General features: G+C 42.4%; 1 protein-coding gene across 3 annotated transcripts in view; it reads right to left on the bottom strand.

Annotated features, from left to right (window-relative positions):
• Positions 1-8447, bottom strand: part of Slf2 (SMC5-SMC6 complex localization factor 2) — a 52189-nt gene extending 43742 nt beyond the window's left edge. For 2 of the 3 annotated variants that reach the window (XM_029472557.1, XM_021151686.2), the window contains exons 1-4: positions 8116-8447; positions 5214-5257; positions 3704-4437; positions 1352-1406 (exon numbers count right to left, since the gene is read on the bottom strand). Coding sequence is in view for 2 of the 3 variants with exons in the window: in XM_021151686.2 (XP_021007345.1) it covers positions 1352-1406; positions 3704-4437; positions 5214-5257; positions 8116-8255 (973 nt within the window). In the remaining variant the exon portion in view is untranslated. The remainder of the gene's footprint in view (positions 1-1351; positions 1407-3703; positions 4438-5213; positions 5258-8115) is intronic. The other variant, XM_029472556.1, reaches the window with a different exon arrangement.
• Between the last annotated feature and the right edge of the window lie 12969 nt (positions 8448-21416).

The following is a 21416-nucleotide window of genomic DNA, read 5'->3' as shown; positions in this document are numbered from 1 at the left end:
TTTTGATTAAGAAAAGATACCTTAAAGCCAGGCGTGGTGGCACACGCCTTTAATCCCAGCACTTGGGAGGCAGAGGCAGGCGGATTTCTGAGGCCAGCCTGATCTACAAAGTGAGTTCCAGGACAGCCAGGGCTATACAGAGAAACGCTGTCTCGGGAAGGGGAAAAAAAAAAAAAAGGAAAGAAAAGATACCTTAAAAAGATGAGTTAGCTGATTGTAGTTGTGCATGCCTTTAATCCCAGTATTGGGGAGACAAGCAGATGCAGATGTATTTTGTTGAGTTTGAGGCCACCTGGGCTACATAGGGTTCCAGGACAGCCAGGGCTATAAAAAGAGACCCCATCTCAAACAAACAAACAAACAAACAAACCCAAAACAAAAAACCCCAAAACCAAACAAATAAAAACAAAACAAAACAAAACAAAACAAAACGAAGACTTCCTGAGCTAACAGCTATCTGTGGTTAAAGTATCAACTAAATCTTATAGATGTTCCTTGAGATGTAATATTATAAAAGCACTTTTGTATTTGGAATATTTGGACCTTGTTTTAACTTAATACATAGCATCTTTAACAGTACAGCAAAAATACAAGATTATGTTCATCTGTTCTAGGACAGCATCCCACTGTAGCCCAAGCAAGCCCCAGACTTGCAATCCTTTTCCCACAGACTATTACTGAGTGTTAGGATCATAGATTTGTGTCATCATGTCTAACATCAAGATTACATTTCTTGATGTAGACCAAGATTCAGAAATGAAACAATACCAGTGTAAGGAGTACACTGTTAAAACACTCTGTTAGGAAGGAACTCCTGAAGAAGGCAGAGAGAAGTCAAGAAAACAGATTAATTATGCAGAATAAATTCAAGCATTTCTTTTTTTGAGGTCAGGTATTATTCTATGTAGTTCAGGTTGACTTCAATCTCTAGAGCCTCCTGTCTCGGCTTCTCAAGTACTTGAGATTACAGATGTGTGTCACCATACCTAGCTCTGAATATTATTCTTTGGGGATGTAATTTTATCAAACTCTTAACTCTTTGAGACATTTACTTCTAGGAAGGGAACTGAATATTTGAACAAATTTATTTTTTAAAAACTAGTATGGGCCGGGCAGTGGTGGCACTTGCCTTTAATCCTAGCACTTGGGAGGCAGAGGCAGGCGGATTTCTGAGTTCCAGGCCAGCCTGGTGTACAGAGTGAGTTCCAGGCCATCCAGGGTTATACAGAGAAACGTGTTTTGAAAAACCAAAAAACAAAGCTAAACAAATCAAACAAAAACAACAACAAATTGGTATAAAAAAGATAAGAACTCACTTAGAAATTCTATGTTTAAGTCTGATGCTACCTACCTGAAGGTTCCCACGAGTCTGAAGATGATCTTTTTCTTGAGAGATGTCCATTTTCCTATAAGGAAAAGGAGAAGAAAATGGAATTTTGAGAAGTAAAGAATATGAAGTTACACATGAACAGACTTCTAGACAAATAAAGCAAGCACTTATATTCAGAGGTAGCTTTAAAAAAAAAAAGCACAACTTTATAAAGATCTTAAAATGAAGAGTATGGGCTGGAGATATAAAATCAAGTCCTTGTTTCATAAGTTAATAATGATTTATAACTCAAAAATTAATACAACAGGGCTGGAGAGATGGCTCAGCAGTTAAGAGCACTGACTGCTTTTCCAGAGGGCCTGAGTTCAATTCCCAGCAACCACAGGGTGGCTCACAAACATCTGTAATAGGATCTGATGCCCTCTTCTGGTGTGTGTGAAGACAGCCACAGTGTACATACATAAAATAAATAAATCTTAAAAAAATGTAGTACAATGGAAGACTTGCTAATGGACCAAATATTACATCTATCACCATCGGTACCCTCAGAAGGTACAACTTTATTACCAACGCGCCTGCAGAGTCACAAACCCCGTCCAGTAATATACAAGGCTGAGGTTTCCTTTTACTTACACCTAGAACATTATAGTTTAATTTTTGTTTCTGTGATTTGAAATTTTCATAGTAACTTAGTCAACGTAGTACTTCTCTGCAGTGCTGGGCACTCGACCCAGGCTTCTCCATGCTTGGCAAGTGTTCAACCAGTTAGGTGCATTCCCAGCTTTGAGCTTTTTGTTTTTGAGACAGCAGTAGGTTGTGTAGGCCAGGAGTCTCTAACACATAATCCTTTACCTTAGCCTCTTAAGTGCTAGTATTATAAGTATGTACTTTTTTTTATACCTGACGTTATTTGTTCTTTATGTAGATACAATTTGAAATTAATAACTTGATGTTCTAGGGAAGAAGAAAAGCTTTAATGCTAGTCTGGTTCTGAATTCTGAAAAGAAAAATATGATAGGACTAAAATATACGTATAGTTTTCTAAGTCATCAGGTATGTTTCTAAGACCGATACCTAACCAATGACCTAAGATTTATAGATGAGGCTGGAGAAATAGTTCACTGGTTAGAAGTTACTGTGCTCTTGTAGAACTTGAGATTGAGTCTTAGCACACAAATAGCACAGCTCACAACCACCTGTAACCCTAACTCCAGGGGATCTGGTGGCTTCTTTTGGCCTCCACATATTCGTTCAAATAAAGTAAATAAATCGAAGATTTACATATAATCTGAAACAGTGGTTCTTGAACTTTCAGAGGGCAGTTATCTGGAGGCTTTTAACTGAAGACTGCTGTGCACTGACTCCACTGTTTCTTACTGGGACAGAGAGTGCATTTCAGACAAATTCCCAAGGGCCATTGCTGCTACTGCTCTGAGGACATTTTGAGAAGCACTAGTTTAAGTTGTTTCCTACTCTTCTGTATTTGCCATTCCTTAAGCACCTCCATTTGGCAAATCTTTAAAAAAATTACAATACCTGCCCGAATGAATGTTTTATTCTAATGTTTAATTAGACATCTTTGTGGGACTGGAGAGGTAGCTCAGAGGACCTGGGTTCTATTTCCAGCACCCACATGGCATTTACAACTATCTGTAATTTCAGTTTCAGGGTATCTGACACCAGCCAACAGACATACATACAGGCAAAACACCAATACATATAAAAAATGAAGAGGGAGCCGGGTGTGGTGGCACACACCTTTAATCCCAGCACTCGGGAGGCAGAGGCAGGTGGATTTCTGTGTTGGAGGCCAGCCTGGTCTACAAAGTGAGTTCCAGGACAGCCAGGGCTATACAGAGAAACCCTGTCTGGGGGGAGCTATACAGAGAAACCCTGTCTGGGGGCGGGGTGGGGGGGGAGTAAGTTTGTGAACATTAATGGTGTTGGTGCTTGGGGTGACAGAAGGACCTNGGGGGGGGGAGTGGGGGGAGGAACCATTAAAAAAATTGTTAAAAAAAAAAACGTTGATACTGGTCTGTAAAAATTAGGGTTAAGAATGAATTTAGCTGGGCAGTGGTGGTGCAAGGCTTTAATCTCAGCACTCAGGAACAGAGGCAAGTGGAGCTCTGAGAATTTACAGCCAGTCTGGTCCATGAAGGGAGATCCAAGAAAACAAGAGCTACACAGAGAAACCCTATCTTGAAAAAAATCAAAATAAATCAAAATAAACATACAGAATTCAACGAAGGGTAGAGATAACCTAATGAATCCAGCATCAGCCCAAGTTGTACACCTATATTTCCTTAAATATGGGTTAATAAGTATCTTTAGACTTCGGTCTAAGCATGGTACAGCAGTAGTTACTGTACATACCAGAGTTGAGAGATTACTCTTCCCAGGTACAGCCTCAGTGTGCTTGCTGCGCTCATGCCTTGGCTTACAGTTTTTCCCTACACCAGAGGACTTTAAGGAAAGGTTGCTTGTTTCTGAGAAAGAATTTTCCGAGTTGATTCTCTGCTCCATTTGTTCCTTTCTCAACTTCTTCTGTTCTCGTTCTCGGCAGTAAGAAGCTAATGACAGCTGGAACCTAGCCCCCAGTGTGCTTTCTCCTGGATGGTGCCTGGACAGGCTGCTTCTGCTACTAATACTTCTGGAGCTATGCTTGAAGATGTCACCTTCTGTGGCTGGGGCCTGTTTTCTGGAGTCTTCACTGTTCTTGCCTCGATCTCTGTCATTCTTCTCCCTGTTACTTTCATGAATGAACAGTGACTTCCTTCTCTCAGGAGACTGGTGTTTTTTCTTCTGTCCCTTGATCTCTTTGGGCAATCGATAAGAGGAAGGAGCATAGATGCCAGCTCCTTTGGGTAAATATTTGCTTAGAGACATACAAGGCCGCCGTGACTCATGGACACCACGATCTTTGTGGTGCTCCTTCCCACCTTTCATGAAAGCCTCTAAAATAGGACTTTCTTCTGATGACATTCTCTTAGGTTTAGGTTTTTTTGGTGAAGATAATTTCCTTTCAAATTGCTCTGTCCCAGTGATGGATAATCCATTTCCTCTGAATTTGATGTTTGATTTTTGAGGCGAATCCAACATATGTTTGTCTAAAACAGCCACAATTAAAACACATATAAATCACACATTAAAAATAAACTGGCGTGTCTATTAATCTTTATATTAGCTATTAACTGTACTGAAGCTACTAAAAAATTCAAGCCAATTAATATGTGGTGATAAAATATATTTTGGGGGAAAGAGAGAAACTAAGAAATAGGTTTATCTTTTATGAAGTTTCATGAATCCCTCCTGCTACATCAACTAAGCTCGCTATGGCTTTATTCGTGAGCTTTTTACTAGAGAATACAAATAATATAAGCACTATAAGCTGGAAGTTTTTTAATGTTAAGAATGTAGATGGCTGTTGAGATGGCTCAGCAGGTAAGAACACTGACTGCTCTTCTGAAGGTCCTGAGTTCAAATCCCAGCAACCACATGGTGGCTCACAACCATCCGTAATGAGATCTGATGCCCTCTTCTGGTGCATCTGAAGACAGCTACAGTGTACTTATGTAGAATAATAAATAAATCTTTGGGCCAAAGCGAGCAGGTACTGAGCGAGTGGGGTTGACTGGAGTGGGAGTGAGCAAAGGTCCTAAATTCAATTCCCAACAATCAGATGAAGGCTCACAACCATATGTACAGCTACAGTGTGTACTCATATACATAAAGTAAATCTTAAAAAAAAAAGACTATAGAAGAGATGGTTTACTGTTTACCACATTTTCATTATAACAATTTCTTAATTCTAAACAGTATAATCAAAAGTCTGGAGGTTCTTCACTTCTAAGACAACCCATCAAAAATACATTAGCATGCATACCTTGTTTTGCAGCTGGCTTGAAGAAATCTATGATTGACTGTTTCCTGAAAATAAAAGCACAGCTAATATGACATCACAACACCAAGTATTCAAACCTCAATACTTTAGATCAAATGTTAGTTAGATTTATATAATATGGGCTGAATTCCACTTTCTGATTTGACTAATCAAGTTCTGAAAATGTCAATCATAGTTTGCTAAGCCACAAGAAAAATTTAAAAAATATAGCCATTTTTTTGCTAAGTTTATAAACACAATTGAGACTTAAACAGAAACCTGATAAATACTAGAGATCACAGACCTGTCTAACAGAGACTTGCAACATGAGCAGAACAGCAGATGGGAAAAAGAACAATTAGGTTGATCTGAAAACGAACATGCAAGGCAAAGGCAGAGAGGATCAGCCGTGACTCTTACACTGATCTCTTATGTTTTATAAGATCCTAAACTAACAGCAAAAACTAGGATGAGCCACAACTTGTGTTTCAAACTTTCTTCTTAAAGATCTAAGATCCCTTAAGATTAGCCAGGAGCAGTAGCACACACCTTTTAATTCCAGCACTCAGGAGACAAGGCAGATGTATCTATGTAAATGTGAGACCAGTCTGGTCTATGGAGTGAATTCTAGGCCTGGTAAGGGCTACACAATGAGACTTTTTCTTGAAAAGCAAGTCAAACAAAACCATAAAAAAAAAACCCCAAAAAACAAAAAAAAACCCCAAAAACCAAGCAAAGATTCAAGGGGTGAAGAGATGGCTCAGTGGTTAAGAACACTTGCTGCTCTTACAAAGAAGCCAGGGCTCCCCACACCCAGATGGCTCTTCACAAATGACTAACTCCAGTTCCAGGGGTATGTGATGCCATTTTCTGGTCTCCTCCCACCAGGCACACCCATGGTGCAGATATACATGCAGCCAAAACCACTCATTCACATAAAAAAATAAGTAAAATACTTAAAACAAAAACAAAACTTAAAGATACTTTTACAAAAGCAGCATACTACCTAAGTAAAATAAAAAGGAAATCGGACAGTTAACAAGTTAAAAAAAAAAAAAAAAAAGCTTTTTTTTTTTTTGGAGACAGGGTTTCTCTGTATAGCCCTGGCTGTCCTGGAACTCACTTGGTAGACCAGGCTAGCCTGGAACTCAGAAATCCACCTGCCTCTGCCTCCCAAGTGCTGGAATTAAAGGCGTGTGCCACCACCACCCGGCGAACAGCTTTAATAATATGTACGGGTTACTGCACACTAACATGGGCATACAATTATTTCCAGAACCTCTATTCTGATCTGTTCATGCATGTTTGAAAGAGAGCCAACAAGCAGTGTCTCTGAACATTCCTCCACTGAGCCAGTACTCAGACGGCAGCCTGAGCAATCCAAACCCAAGGCTCATCTCCTTCTCTACTGTACATTTTACTGGTGGCATTAGAAGAGCAGTGACCATCTTTCCTGGTTTACCTAGACTCCACCAGTATGTTGAGGGAACCTAAATGATGATGAGAAATGTGAGTGACAGGTTATGAGTGACAGGTTATGGGAGAAGACATGCATTTGTTTACAGAAAGTCAATTACATTAGGTCAATTAACTCCACCACTGAGTAAAGGAAGAAATGCTAGGGAAGACACATGATGTCCCTATTTCCGGCAGTGGAGAGGTGCAGAAGAACCCAGAAGCAGCAAATTAAAACCAAGATAACCTTATATCTTTTTACTAAAAATTAACACCACACCCTTCCCCTACAGTATTAAATCTAATACTACTCTTCTATACATCTGAAAGGAAAAATGGCTTCCGGTAAACCATGAAACTATAAATGAACTCTGTCGAGGTAAAATAATTGTTTCCTAAGTTCAAGCACACAGAAATATCCATTACGTATGTATAACTGGTTAAAAAAATTATGACAGTTTTACAAACCTTTAATCTGAAAGTGCTGGAACCAAACGTGTTAGAATTCTCAATTTATTGGATTTTGGAGGGGAAATAACTTGAATGTATTATGTACAGACCCAAGCAGGATCTGGTGCTGCAACCTGTAGCCAAAATATTACTATTTCTCCAGCAAAGCTTATACACTCAGTACCACCACAAACCTTATATTAGCTCTGATCAACCTGGCTTGGCTGCCAAGAAGGCTGTGGTAGGAAACAATGAAAATAGTTGTTTTTCACAGCCTTCTGGCCTTCAGAATTAAGATAAAGGATTGTGCGTCTGTGCTACAATATTAAAGCATAAACTTAAAACGTCTGTTACCACTTCTTAAAAAAAAAAAAAAAAAAAAAGACAGTACCAAGTTCGTAGATAATATGAATGTTTTATTGTCAGAGGATGTCATATGATGAAATTCTCCATCATTACATAGCTCCCAGAAAATCTTTACCATATAAAAAAAGAAAGAAAAAGTAAGTAGAAAAAGAAAGGTCTGTTGATGAGGGAGAAAGTCACTCAAAGAGAAAACAGGCGCATTCCAAAAATGTTTTTAGTATGAATGGTCGTGTACACTGTACTATTAAGTAATTCGTGGGTTTTCCTTATCACATCTTACATAATTAAACTCAAGAAACCACCAGGATCAGAACGATCTAAATAGAGGCTTCGAGAAGGGAGGGCCCCAGGGCAAGCGCTCGAAAAGGAGAAAAACAACCTTCTACCTAAAGCGGGCTCTCCGCAGCCATCTAGGCTGGTGGTCACTAGACCAAAAGCAACACCTCAACTACAGAAAAGGAGACTTCAACTCCCAGAAGCCCCCGCGCGGAGGCGGGGCGAGGGCTTGCAGGCCCCAGAACATCAAGGCCTGAGCTCGCTGAGGATGGCGGGAACTGAAGAGCAGCCGTCCGTAGTCCTCCCTTATACCCGTGCCCCCGCGACCCGGCCCCTTCTCAAGCCCTCTGCACGGTACCTGTCCCCAGGACTCTCTGTTCTCTTTCCCGCTGCAGCAGGGGCGGTACTACCGGGTCTCAGATGGCAGCGCGGGGGCGACGACCCCGGGGCTGGGGATGAGGGGAAACCTGGCCTAGCGGGCATGCAGCGCCTTGTCATGTCGGCGCCGCTGGCGACGGCGGCATGAGCTGTGGCTGGAGAAGCTGGGTGCGTGGTTGCCGTCTTGCTGCTGGGACTCGGGGAGGCTGTCGGTGCAGAGGTGGGCGGCACCCCCTACTCTCTTCATGGCGGTTCTCTCTTCGGAAGTGACTCCGGTGTGAGCGGGAAGGAACCTGAGGACCATCAGGGGGCGGGCCTTTCTTGAGGTGCCGCGTCACGATTGGCTGATCTGGGGGTCACTCTAGTGGTAGCGCAATAGAAAGCCTCCGCCTGCCGGGAGAGGGCGGGTTTTTTGGAAGGGGGAGGGGAGATTGAAAACTGCCCTCCCCAGGCCCATCACGTGCGCCTGGGGCGCGCGCCTCCTCGTCGGGGCCGCGGCGGCCTTGGCCGGTGCGTGGGAGTGGGAAAGAAGAGGCAGTGGCGGGTGCTACGACAGCTGGCGACAGCCGCCGGATCGAGGGCTAGGGGTGAGGTTTGCAGAAGTAAATCCGAGCCTGCAGCTGTCTGCAGTGAAGATGGCCAACATTTGTGACGATTGTGCTGCAGCTGCCCTAATATTTCATAGTCACTTTAGCATCTTAGGCCAAAATGCCAAAATGCTGTCACCATTTCCTTTCTGTTCCTTCCTCTTACAATGTGATGTGATTTTGACCGTTCTGTGAGGGATCTTCTATACTGTGATGTAGTTGTTCTGTCTTTTTTTTTTTTTTGTAAGGGAGGGGGCGGGGGAGCACTCAGTCATTCTCAGTCATTGAATTAGACATTTTTATTCTGTCAAAGCGTTTTGTCTCTAATGGGTTTCCCCATGAAGTCGCAGCAAATAGTCTTTTTAAAAGTTTTTATTTATGTATATGTGCTCAATTTGCATGTATGCCTGCATGACAATAGAGCATGAGGTTGTGAGCCACCTTGGGGTTGGTGGAATTGAACTCTGGACCTCTGGAAGTAGCAACTAGTACTCTTAACCACCCAACTAGTACTCTTAACCACCCAACTAGTACTCTTAACCACTGAGCTATCTCTCCAGCTGGGTGTTTTTGCAGACCGAGGAACTGGTCAGAGTAATTTAAAACTTCACTTCCCATGTGTATAGAATGGGTATAATTACTCCTCTGGGTAATTTCCCTCCCCCCACCCCCACAGGGTTTCTCTGTATAGCCGTGGCTGTCCAGGATCTGACTCTGTAGACCAGGCTGGCCTTGAACTCAGAAAACTGGCCGGTCTCTGCTTCCCAAATGCTGGGATTAAAGGTGCGGGCCACCACTGCCCATCTTCTCTGGGTAATTTTAAGTAATAAAACTCAGCAATGTAAACAGGTTTAGATTCTCTCGTGTAATTGGTACAAATACATGATTCTCTTTCCTTTGGTCTTCAGATTTCCTGCAGTACCCGGCCAGTTTTTTTTTTTTTTTTTTAGGGAAGGCCTGTAATCCTAGTACTTGGGAGATGGAGGTGGAAGGTCAAAAGAGAAGGCTGTGGCTGTGCTGATAGTTCAGGGTATAAAGGAACTTGCTTTCATGACCCAGGACCACATGGCAGAAGGAGAGAACTGATTCAGTGCGGTGAGCTATCCTATGACGTCTGTCAGCGTATACACACACGAAATGAATGCAATAAAAGACATATCTTTTTAAAGAGAGAAAGAAATAGATATTGAGTCCAGCCTTGACTATGTAGCAAGATCCTGTCTCAAAGGAACTAAAAAAAAAAAAAAAAGAAAGAAAAAAAAAATCCTATCAATCTCAAAAATGTCCAGGCTCTAACTGAGAGGAATGTTCGCTCACTTGGCTGGAGCAAATTCCTAAATGACACACACACACAAAAATTGAACAGGTCTTCCAAATTTATTGTCCTGAGACTGAATTGCTTCTGTTGCTAAGCACACTAGACTGACCTGAAATTCACCCCTTTTCTCTTTCCTGGTATCCCTCAAGAGGAAGAATTAACGAGAAATAAAGTGACCAATAGGCTGGCAGGTAGGAGGTAAAGAGGAACCACGGGTCTCTCCAGAACACGCAGCTGTATACCAGGTAGTAACAATGTGAGCAAAGAAACACTCAAACCCAGGGCAGCTTGTAACTGAGAATTCACTACTGCTTTTAGTCCTTACATTTGAAAAGAACACAATAAGTGACAAAACTATGTTGAATAACGACACGCACATGTTTATGCCTTTTAGTGCGGATGATTTCCTGGCCCTTCGATGACTTAGTCCTTACTTTGTGTTGGCTATTTCTACACTAGGAACTCCCAAACCGTCCTAGCCACAAAACTTTTAATCTGATTTGTTCCATTCCACACTCAGCGCATAAAAAGAATAAAGCAAGCATAAGAACATGTTCTGCATGATCAGTTAGTCACTTTTCTTGAATTATAGTATCTGAGTCTCCCGCCTCTCAAGTGTCACTTTTAGGTCTCTGCTCCTGCTGCCAAACAATAGTATTCACATTTTCTTAATCTGATCGGCAGATTACAGAGTTAAGTGAGGCAAGAAATCCCTTGATCAATAAACGGAGATGGAGTCATAATGAAAGCACGATTTAAAAAAAATCTCTTCTTAACTGGGAAGTAGTTGCCCACATCCTCAATAACCATCAAGGCTTCTCTTTGTTTAAGCTGCACAGGGAGAACATACAGATTTGAGTTGTCGGCTGAGCTACACTGAACATAGAGATGGCTGGAGCCTGAGACTCTCCTTTCCTTCAAAGAGAGTTGAACCTCTGCTTTGAGTTTAGACTCAGGTTTTCACTTTAAGTGTATACGTATACACTATGCACAAACACTTATACTCTAACCTATAGTCAGTATCTCTTTGAGGTACCGGGGCTGGAATTCTGGGTCTCATGCATGCATGTGAGGCAAGCACACGCTACTAAGCTATTCCCAGCTTCGTGGGAGCTTGTCGGTTTTGGCTTTCTTCCCCCTTTACTTTTTATCGGACTGGAAATAGGTGGCCAGGAAACCGTAGACTGTAAAAGCTGCCAGAAGAGCTTCTGTGCACTCGCATGGGGTGAGAAGACAGGAGAGAAAAGCCGAGGTACTGCTAGGGGACATGATGATAAACAGTGTCCTGGAGTCTAGGTGAGAGAGCGAAAGCAAATCCCCAGGCAGCGCTGGAAGAAGAAGCTGAGGAAAGGAAAACTTGTCTGTAAAAGGCTGCTTGGGTGAGATTTCTGAGCACGGGAAAAGGAAGCCAAGTCCTGGGACCTGGAGTGGCTTTTAAAAAATTATTTACTTTATATGTGTGGGTATTCTGTCTGTGAGTTCACTTGCAAGGCTGGTGCTTATAGAGGCAAGAAGGCAGCACTGGATCCCCAAGAACTAGAGTTACCCACAGTTGTGAGCTACCTTGTGGGTTCTGGGAATCGAACTCTGAAAGAGCAGCTAGCACTCTGAAGCACATCGCTAGCCCCGCCCACCCAGGGGCTTCTTCTGTACATAAACTATTTTGAGCTACAATTCAGCCCACTGTACCTGCACTACAGGAAGCCAGAGAGCTCTGATATTGGTGAGAGGGAACAGGAGAGATACCGAGGGAAACACTGTTGCATGAACAATGGAACAATTCTTTAGGACAGGCAGGCTCAGGGTGGGAAGCCTGAGAGGCTCACTGTCGAAGGGATGCCTGAGACCTCAAACAGGGCACGATCTCTCATAGTACCTCAGACACAGGCATTAAGAGACTAGAGACTATTGGGACATAACAAAGACTTGCTAAAAAGCTGGAAACATGGGACACAACTTCTGGCTTTTCCAAGAAAGGCATGTTTTTGTGTTGAGATTGCTATACTTTGAAATTAACTCCAAGACTCTCAGAGGGTACTCAAGGGCAGGCCAAGAGACAAAGGCCCATGTGCTGGGGAGTGGATGGGGGTAGGAATGTGTGGAGGGTGGTCTGAGAGGTGGGATAAGGAACAGACTCACAGAAACAGGAAATAATTAACTTGAAAGCCTGACAGAGGAAAAACAGACCACAGAAGGGAAGGTGAGCTCACCATGGCTTAAGTCTCAGTCAAAAAGAGAGAGAGAGAGACAGACAGACAGAAAGAAAGAGAGAGAGAAAGAAAGGGAGAGAAAGAAAGAAAAAAAAGAAAGAAAGAAAAAGGAAGGAAGGAAGAAAGAGAGAGAGAGAAAAAGAAAGGGGAAAAACCACCTTTGTAAACAGATGTTGAACTCAGCAGGGCTGAGCAAACGTGTTGGAAAAGCACCAGTTTAGCTTCAGGGGCTACCTGGGAGATGCCAAATTTAATATAATGCCAAGCGATGCAAACTTCCTAGGAAATGAGTAGCAAAACTGAAAAACCTGAAGCCAAGGACCCCTACTTCATCTTACTCCACCGTGGAATGTTTCAAAACCCAGGTATTAGAAGCATACTTGTAATTTTCAACATATCTAACAGTTTCTGCCATCGTTAAATTCACTAGATAGATCATCCCCTCAATCCTTCTGCCTCTACCTCTTAAGAACCAGGATTATGTGTCATCACAGCTATTCTGGCTTTAACATGTAACTACACAGCACACACATGCACACACACTTTCTATGGGCTTTTCCCCTTTGTAATATATATATACCTATGTTTGTGTGTATGCATATAGGAAGGAGGAGAAGAGTCCAGGTTTCTACAGTGCTAGTCTATTTGTCCATCTAAAAACATAAAAGAAATTTGGGGGAATAATTGGTTTTAGAGATGCCAGCCTGCAGGCAGGCATTTCTCACGCATGCTTAGCGAGCCATTAGAGGATTTGAAAACTAAGTGATGAGTCACAGACTACATTAAAACAATAACGACTGCTGCCTGAGGATGGGGTAGAGAATGCCGGTGCAGTACACATGGTACATGAGCTCAGAGCTGATTGTCTTTCCTGAAGAACTGAATGCTGACTTGCGGACAGGGAGGAAAGCCTTGTACGGTTCACTGAATATACTGGGAGAGACTGATTCTGTCTTGTGGTTGTTGTTTTCTGATAGTGTGTCTTTTCCTTTCTGTATTATAACATTCTAGACAGAGGGGAGGCTGATGTAACCTGCCTTGGGTCGTCAGTAATCTAGTGACTACCAGAAAGATATGGACGAGAAGGGAAAATGACAGACAGAGAGAGATCTTACATTCCTTGCTCAGACTGTCCTTCATGAAGAAGTTGACCCCCTGGAGCTGTAGAGAGCCTTTGGGGATAATAATTTGCTCTCAGTCTTTTGCAATGCCCTTCAACTCACTGTGATGTTGTTATGTGCCTGTGCACGTGCATGGGTATTTTACCTGTATGTATGTCTGCACCACAAATATGCAGAGTCCAGAAGAAGGTACTAGATCCCCTGGAGTTTAAGTTACAGATGGTTATGAGCTACTATGTGGGTGCTAGGACTTAAATTCATGATCACAGACTGTTGGGATTATAGCCCTGTATTACTTTATCAAGCCCTAAGTAATTTTTTAAAGACATGGAACAATATTTAAAATTCAAGGGATTCCATACAAACATCTAGATTTTGTTCTGTGTAGCACAATCAAGGTTCTTAACACTTAGCCCTGCAGGGACTAGGTAAGTAATGACATTTTCTGGGCAGCTGCCTCTAATCTCAGCACTGCAGAGGTAGAAGCAGGCAGAGCTTTGTGAGTTCGAGGCCACTTTGCTCTACAGAGTGAATTCCAAGGCAGCTAGAACCACACAGTGAGACTCTGTCTCAAAAAATTTTTTATAAATAAGTAAATAAATAAATAAATAAATAAATAAATAAATAAATAAATGGAACTAAAAGAAAATCAAACCAGATCTATTTTCCTACCTCATGGAGTCCCAGAATATCCACCCCCACCTTTTTTTTTTTTTTTTTTTTTTTTTTTGAGATAGGGTTTCTCTGTATAGCCCTGGCTGTCCTGGAACTCACCTTGTAGATCAGGCTGGCCTCGAACTCAGAAATCTGCCTGCCTCTGCCCCCCAAGTTCTGGGATTAAAGGCCTGCGCCACCATGCCTGGCTCAGAATATCCCTTCACACTAGTGATGCCTGCACCAAACACTCACTGAACCTGTTGTGGATCAGATCCTGCTCTAAGCAGTTTCTGAATTCTGACCCATCTAATCTCCACATTCCTACAAATTAGAAAAGGTGTCCTTTTCCAGTGTCCCTATCAGCATGGTGATAAATGGTAACTGGTATTCAGCCTCGGAGTGGAAGGAGGTGGGACGGGGCATTGGAGGGCACATTCCTAACTAAATGAGGACAGTGTCTCCAGAGCATAATTTCCACATGGGAATGTGGGTCTGGTGCCTCTCCTCTCAGCACAAAACCCTGGGGAACCGTGAGTGAGACATGACAGGCGTGCTGTCAAAGCAGGCAATTAGCAGTGATTTCATATATACCCCAGTACTTGTTTATTTCTATGAGATCATGTTCACCCTCCCACATACACCTCACTGTTTAGCCCAGGCCAAAAGAAGAAGAAATAATGAGTGCTTCTGGCTCCTAGAGGAATGCTCCAGGGTGTAGGCAAGATCCCAGGCTGGTCTTGAATGCCTATGTAAACAAAGGTGACATGCATTCCCCACACTAGGTTTGTACTTGGAAACCACAGTGTTTTCTATGCTAGGCAAACATTCTACTAACTGACTCCATCCCCATTCTTCAAGAGTTCTTATTTAAAGAAAGTACCACATATAACAATACCTATGGTCATCTACAAGGACCACTGACCAATATCCATCAAAAATATAAAATGTTCACGTTCTCTGACCCACTTTAGATTGGAACATTCATAATGATGAATGTATGAAGGTGTTTCTTGCCATATTATCAGTAGCAAAATGTTGAAAGGAAACTGACTAGTTAAACAAATGAAGATAGAGCTCTATAGTACACTACCAGGCAGCGGGTTACATGCACAGGGGGTGTTATGGTTAATGTGTACATCGCTTCCAAGCTTCCTTTCTCTGCCTTAGCCTTCTTGAGTCACCAGTCAGCAAGTCTTAGTGATTTGTCACCTCAAGTATCTTTATAAACTTTTTACAAATGTAAAATAGATAGACACACACAAATAATATAAGTATACTTCCATTAGTTTTCATTCCCAACTGTTAATCGTTTCTCTAGCTGCTTCTTTTCTGGTCCCTTTGTTTGTTTGTTTTTAAACTGCCACCCTGTTTTAATTCCCCTCTTTCCCACTCTTGTGGCTTTGACATCAACTGAAAGGCACTCTCTCATTCATTTATTCAACAAGAATGTATACGGCTACTTTCTGTACATCTTAAAAAAATATGCACATGTCCATTTGAATTATATGTTAATAGCCTGCATTTTTATTTGCCCGTGACAGACCCTGCTGCTGTGGACATTTCTGTTAACAAGTCTTTTTGTCTATGTGCAAGAACCACTATGGGTTGAGTAACCAGAAGGGAAATTCCTAGACTATGGTGGGGTAGTTGTATTGCAAGTTTACTGTATGCTCCCAAATTGCTTTCCATAAATGGCTGAACTAATTTACTGTTCCAAGACATATCAGAGTATCACTTTTCCAAGTGCAGCCACCAATGTTTCATTCTTTTATTTTACATTAACCTTAATTACTTGGTTTAATATCTATTTATATACTGGGGGGGACAACTTTAAAATTTTGTTAATTACATATTTTTATTTTTGCCCATGCTCTTTTAAATGGTTTATATTTTAATTTGCTTTAGAAGAATCCATATTTTGAATACTCAAAAATTCTATCTCTTAGCTGTCCCCCTACAGGTCAACCAGTCCTCAGAGTTTCTTGTACAGCTTCCATGGTGGCCTCTTTGACTCTCGCTTGGCTTTAATCCACTTTCCACATTGAAGCCTCCACTGTCTCTAAGAAGCTATTGTGACCATGACATTCCGCACTCAAGAAAACAAAAGGAAATATCATACAAGACATGACTCTCCTCTACCTCCCTGCCAACTTTTAAGATTTGCCATGCCAGATATGATACCATGTGGTTGATCCCTTGTTATCTTCTGTGTAGAGCATCATTCTTCCTGGTGCTCCCTAGACTGAGCCAGTCACAGGAACACCCTTGAGCATGTCACCCTCAAGCCTGCTCCTGGGCCTTTGTGCAAGCTGTTTGTGCTGCAGCTTGTCCTATCCCTAAAGAGATCCAGTTCCTTGCTCGGGCCTTACAAGCCCTGGGTTCACTGTTCTGTGTGAGGCTTTACACTGAAATAGTTTCTCTAGGTTAAAGGCTTCAGGAGGACAGGGCTCTGATCGGCTCAAGAGGCAGAATGGCAGGGTGTCTAGGAGTGTACACTCTGAAGCCAGCCTCCCTGGGTTTGAAACACCTTTCTTACTCTGGAAGTCACTTAACCCCTCCATGCCCCAGAGTTCTCGCTTGTGAAATGGACATAGCAGTAATGCCAGTTTCATTGGTTTGTATTAATTGAGTTAATACATATAAAGGGCTCGTAATAGCGCCTGGCAGCATCTAGTAAGTACTCAATAAATCTTCATTCAGATGATCACTGTTATTAACTAGTTACTAATAGCTATCATTTATTTATATCATTATGGATGACACTTGGCAGGAAGATGTACCAAGGCAGAAGCTGTGCTAGTCTAGGAAACACCTGGGCCTCCCCAGCTGAAGGTCCAGGAGTCACCCAGTAGTCACTTACTCTTGGCTGGGGTTCCTGACAGTGATGATTTTGTTCCTTGCCTGTGTCCCTTGATCCTCCATCCCAGTCACTTAGCTTTCTATCAGGAACAGGTAGAGGCACAGGAAAACACACTGTATCAAAGGAGCCTGGGAACATTCTTTGTATTTGAAAAACCCTGCTCAGCCACTCTGGACTGTCCCCATCCCAATCTTCTCCATTTCCACTCACCAAGTCTGCCTTGACTCTTGAAGCAGACTTCAAGTCTGAGCTCTGGAGAGGTGACAAGCTCCAAGCATCTGGGCTAATATTCCTCCAAAATCCAGCTTCCCATCTCAGAGCCTCACATGTCTCATACCATAATATTCTCTTTAGGAACTCTCCCAAGCACAAAATTTTGACTTTGTGTTCTTATGACCTGGGCAGAAAGCAGCCTTCTGAGCTGCCAGGGGCAGAAAAATTAGCTTAATGTTTGTGTGGTAGAGCAGAGCCAAGAAGTGCTATGCCTGATTTTCTAGAGGCCTTGGCTGCTGGCTTCAATCACAACAAAACACTTAGACACGGACAGATGTGAAAGTCAAGGAATCAGCCTGGGGGGGATTCTGAGCAGCTCTGGTTGTGCAGAGCAAATGGGGAAACAACAGGTGTCCACAGATGTACCAACCCTTGGGATACTTGCACCCACAGCTCACTTTGAGACTGAATTCTCATGAAATTGGTTCCTTCTTTGTGACACCCTCCCCCACCTGGGCTCATGCTGCTTCTACACGGGGTTCCAGAAAGTCTGCATCCTGAGAACTTTACCTCTGCCAACCTTGGCCACGGGTACTTGGAGGGTAGGTGTGGGCTCTCTGTTGATCACAGAACACTGTAGCCATCTAGTTGCACAGTAATTAAGAGGGACTTGTTGGCTTGAGCACATGGTTAGAGCCAACCGAACTGACAGGAAGGGCATAGGCCCCTTGAATGGAGATCCCACATCTAGGGTGCTCAGTCACGGAGACTACTCTGAAAATACAGTACTACCCCGATTGACAAGCAGGCATATTATGGGAGGAAGAATTAATCTGATCTTCCCAATATTGGAGGTGGAAATTGAGTTGATGAACTCTGTAAAATAAACATTTCCCTTACTCTTGCCCAAGGTGGACAGGAACCAGAGCCTACCAGGTAAATTATACTTTATGAGTTTTGCCGTCCCTGCTTACATAGTGGAGTGACAGCAAAGACCACTTAAAACTGAAATGTCCCCTTCCTCTCCTTATTCTTGATCATCAGGCAGGAGAGCTTCGGGACAGAAGGTTGCTCTTTAGTGAGGCTTAGAGGAAGACAGCCTCAAAGGACAAATAGCACCACTAAAGGGGAGGAAGTAGGTTGGCTACCTTGGTCGACAGCAGAGTGGAAGAAGAAAGGTTTGGATGAGGATCACTCTAGGAGACAACTGAAGAGAGGCGGTACGCAGCCACGAGATTCCTATGAGAAGGAAAGCTGCCTATGGCGGAATACTGGGAATACTTCAAGTGTCCATCAAAAAAGGATCATTAAGTACCTCACGGAACAGCTTTATCCAGCCACACATCCATTAAAAACACTGGAGAAGATACAAGTGTGTTGATACAAAAAAGATACCTTGAGAAAGGGGAGTTGAAAAGGCACAGTATGCCTAAGTATGCATATAGTGAAATCCCTTCTATGCTGTAGATTATCTCTTAAAGATCAGACATGTAATATTTACTAACATATTCTATATGTCCATAGGTAATGTTTACAAGGAAATAAAGTAATGTCTGACTGACAGAGGTGGCCAGCTAAACTCAGGGTGAATTGAAACCAGTGAAGGTGGGGGTGCATTTCATACATCACAGTCTGGCAACACAGTCCGCTGCAGAGCGCTGCTTGTGTCTCCATCACAGACTAGCAACACAGTCCACTGCAGAGCGCTGCTTGTGTCTCCATCACAGACTAACAACACAGTCCACTGCAGAGCGCTGCTTGTGTCTCCTGGCCAATAGGGAGCTGCAGCTCACAGCCCCTGCCCAGCTCCTGCCAGAGAGTACTGTGTAGCATATTTCTAGGCCAGGAAAAGATTAAAATCCCAATGAGCACGGAATGTGTGTTGCTTTGACACTGTCAAAGTATAAAACCATTATAAATGGCCTGTACTCCCTTGCCTGGGTCTGAACTTTTCATGGCCAGCATGCCTCAAGATCTCCAAGTCAAGATCCAGGTCAACCAAGTCAAGATCCAGGATCTTCCAACCTCAAGGTCTGGATCACAGATGTGCCCTCCATTTCTGGATTGTAGTTTATTCCAGATGTAGTCAAGCTGACAGCCAGGAACAGCCATCAGAAGTAGCTGGTGTTTTTAACCACTGAGCCGACTCCCCAGCCCCTTGGATTGACAAATTTAAACAACAATTCTACTGTTTAAGAAAATTCTGTTTTAAAAGGGCTTTGATGATTTTGGCAAGGTGAATTTCAGGATGTCCAATATAGTGGGCCATCCGTATCAGTTGATTTAAATGTATAAAGTTGGGACTGGAGAGATGACTCCAGGGTTAAGAGCACAGGCTGCTCTTCTTGATATCTTCATGGTGGCTCACAGCCAGCTGTAATTCCAGTTCTAGGGGGCCCAAAACACTGTCTGGCCTCTTTGAGCATTAGTTATGCATACAGTACACATACATGAAGGCAAAATACTTTACACACATCAGATAAAAATAAATAACAATTTAAATTCTATGAGGCTTGAAAATATCTAAGGAAAAAGAAGCCTATGTTCAGGATGTACACAGACTTTTTGTTGTCTTCTAAACGTTATTACAACTACATAGCATTTACATTGTATTAGGTATTACAAATAATCTAGAAGTGACTTAAAGTGTTATGTGCAAATAATACAAGAGACTTGAACAACTTGACATGTAGTTTCTGAGGGAATCCAGAGAAACCACCCACCTTGAAATAATTCCTGCTGTTCCTTCTTTTCTTCCTCCTTCCCTTTCTCTGTCTGTCTGTCTGTCTGTCTGTCTGTCTGTCTGTCTGTCTATCTTCTGTCTATCTGTCTATCATCTATCTTCCACCCATTTCCCTGCCTATCATCTATCTTCTGTCTGTCTGTCTACCTACCTACCTATCATTCATCTATCTATCTCCTCTCTGCAGTGCTGAGACTGGAACCCAGGGTCTCACACATGCTAGCTAAATGAATGTTCTACCCCTGAGCTGCTACCCTAGCTTCCGTAACTAGGAAGGTGGACTTTTCTCTTCTGATTTCTTCCTTCACTGAGGATGGTAGAAAAAAACTGCAGTGTTAATTTACATTCTTTTCAAACATATACAGAATATTTGCAAAAAAAAAAAAAAAAAAAAAAAAAACAAGATTCAGAGAGAACCCAAAGATGATAGCATGCAAAGAACGCTGTGTCTATTCTATAATGTAAAAGATTTAGTAATTAAACAAATGTATCACATTAAGCAATAGTTAAATAACGACTGTATAAGTACATTTTTAACAGAGGTAAGAGAGGAAAAACTTGTACTGGTAAAGTTCTCTGTTCCTTTTTTTTTCTTTTTTAAACCTTCACTTCTAATTATGATGGCAGAACTCATCGCTCCTGTGTTAAAAATATCTCTGATATCTCTGAATAAATGATCAAGTAGTCAATTTATATCTCACCTTTTTCTGTGAAGGATTGAAGGCAGTTCGGGTGCTTGTGAGTGCGATTCAGAATCTGAAGAAACCCTCCTCACTGGTAGTCGTAATGTGCATTTAGTAAAGCATAAAAATTCCCCCAGGATCCTAATGCGTGCCTACAGGCTCTCACATCTGAAGAATCTTGTTTTTCTCTGGAGAGGTTCCACACCTGCCAGTCACAATAATGTGTAGATATTGACAGGGACAGATGTCTAAGATATCTTATGTGAAGGGGGAAAAAAAACCCAAGAAACAAAACCCCAAACCCAGAAACCACAGCCAACTCCAGGGTAATGTATATTGTGTGCTTTGGTAGATTATCCACTTTGCATATAATTTAGACAAGAAAGGCGGAGACAGGCTACCATTTGGAGGAAGAACAACAATCATTTTGAGAGAATGCATCTTCTAAGAGAGCACTGAGGTCACCGTTAGAGGAAAAGTGGAAACTTGAGCATTTTGCTTGCTTATTGTTTAGAATTAAAAAAAAAAAGACGTATTCCTTTTTATTTTATAGTTTTGCCTGTGTACCATATATACGCAGTGTCAGAGGAGGTCAGAGAGGGTGTCATATTCCCTGGAACTGGAGTTGCTGAGCCACCACATGGTTGCTGGGAACCTGGGTCCTCTGGAAGAGCAGTAACAGCTCTAAATCTCAGAGCCGTCTCTCCAGCCTACGTCTTTAATGCATAGGTAGGTAAGATGAGGGAGCACAGTTAACTGCAGGCATAAGACTGCTTAACTCAGCCGGGCATGGTGGTGCATGCCTTTAATCCCAGCACTTGGGAGGCAGAGGCAGGCGGATTTCTGAGTTCGAGGCCAGCCTGGTCTACAAAGTGAGTTCCAGGACAGC

This window comes from Mus caroli, chromosome 19 (assembly GCF_900094665.2).
Source record: "Mus caroli chromosome 19, CAROLI_EIJ_v1.1, whole genome shotgun sequence".
Lineage (NCBI taxonomy): Eukaryota > Metazoa > Chordata > Mammalia > Rodentia > Muridae > Mus > Mus caroli.
This window is presented reverse-complemented; position numbering and strand designations above follow the sequence as displayed.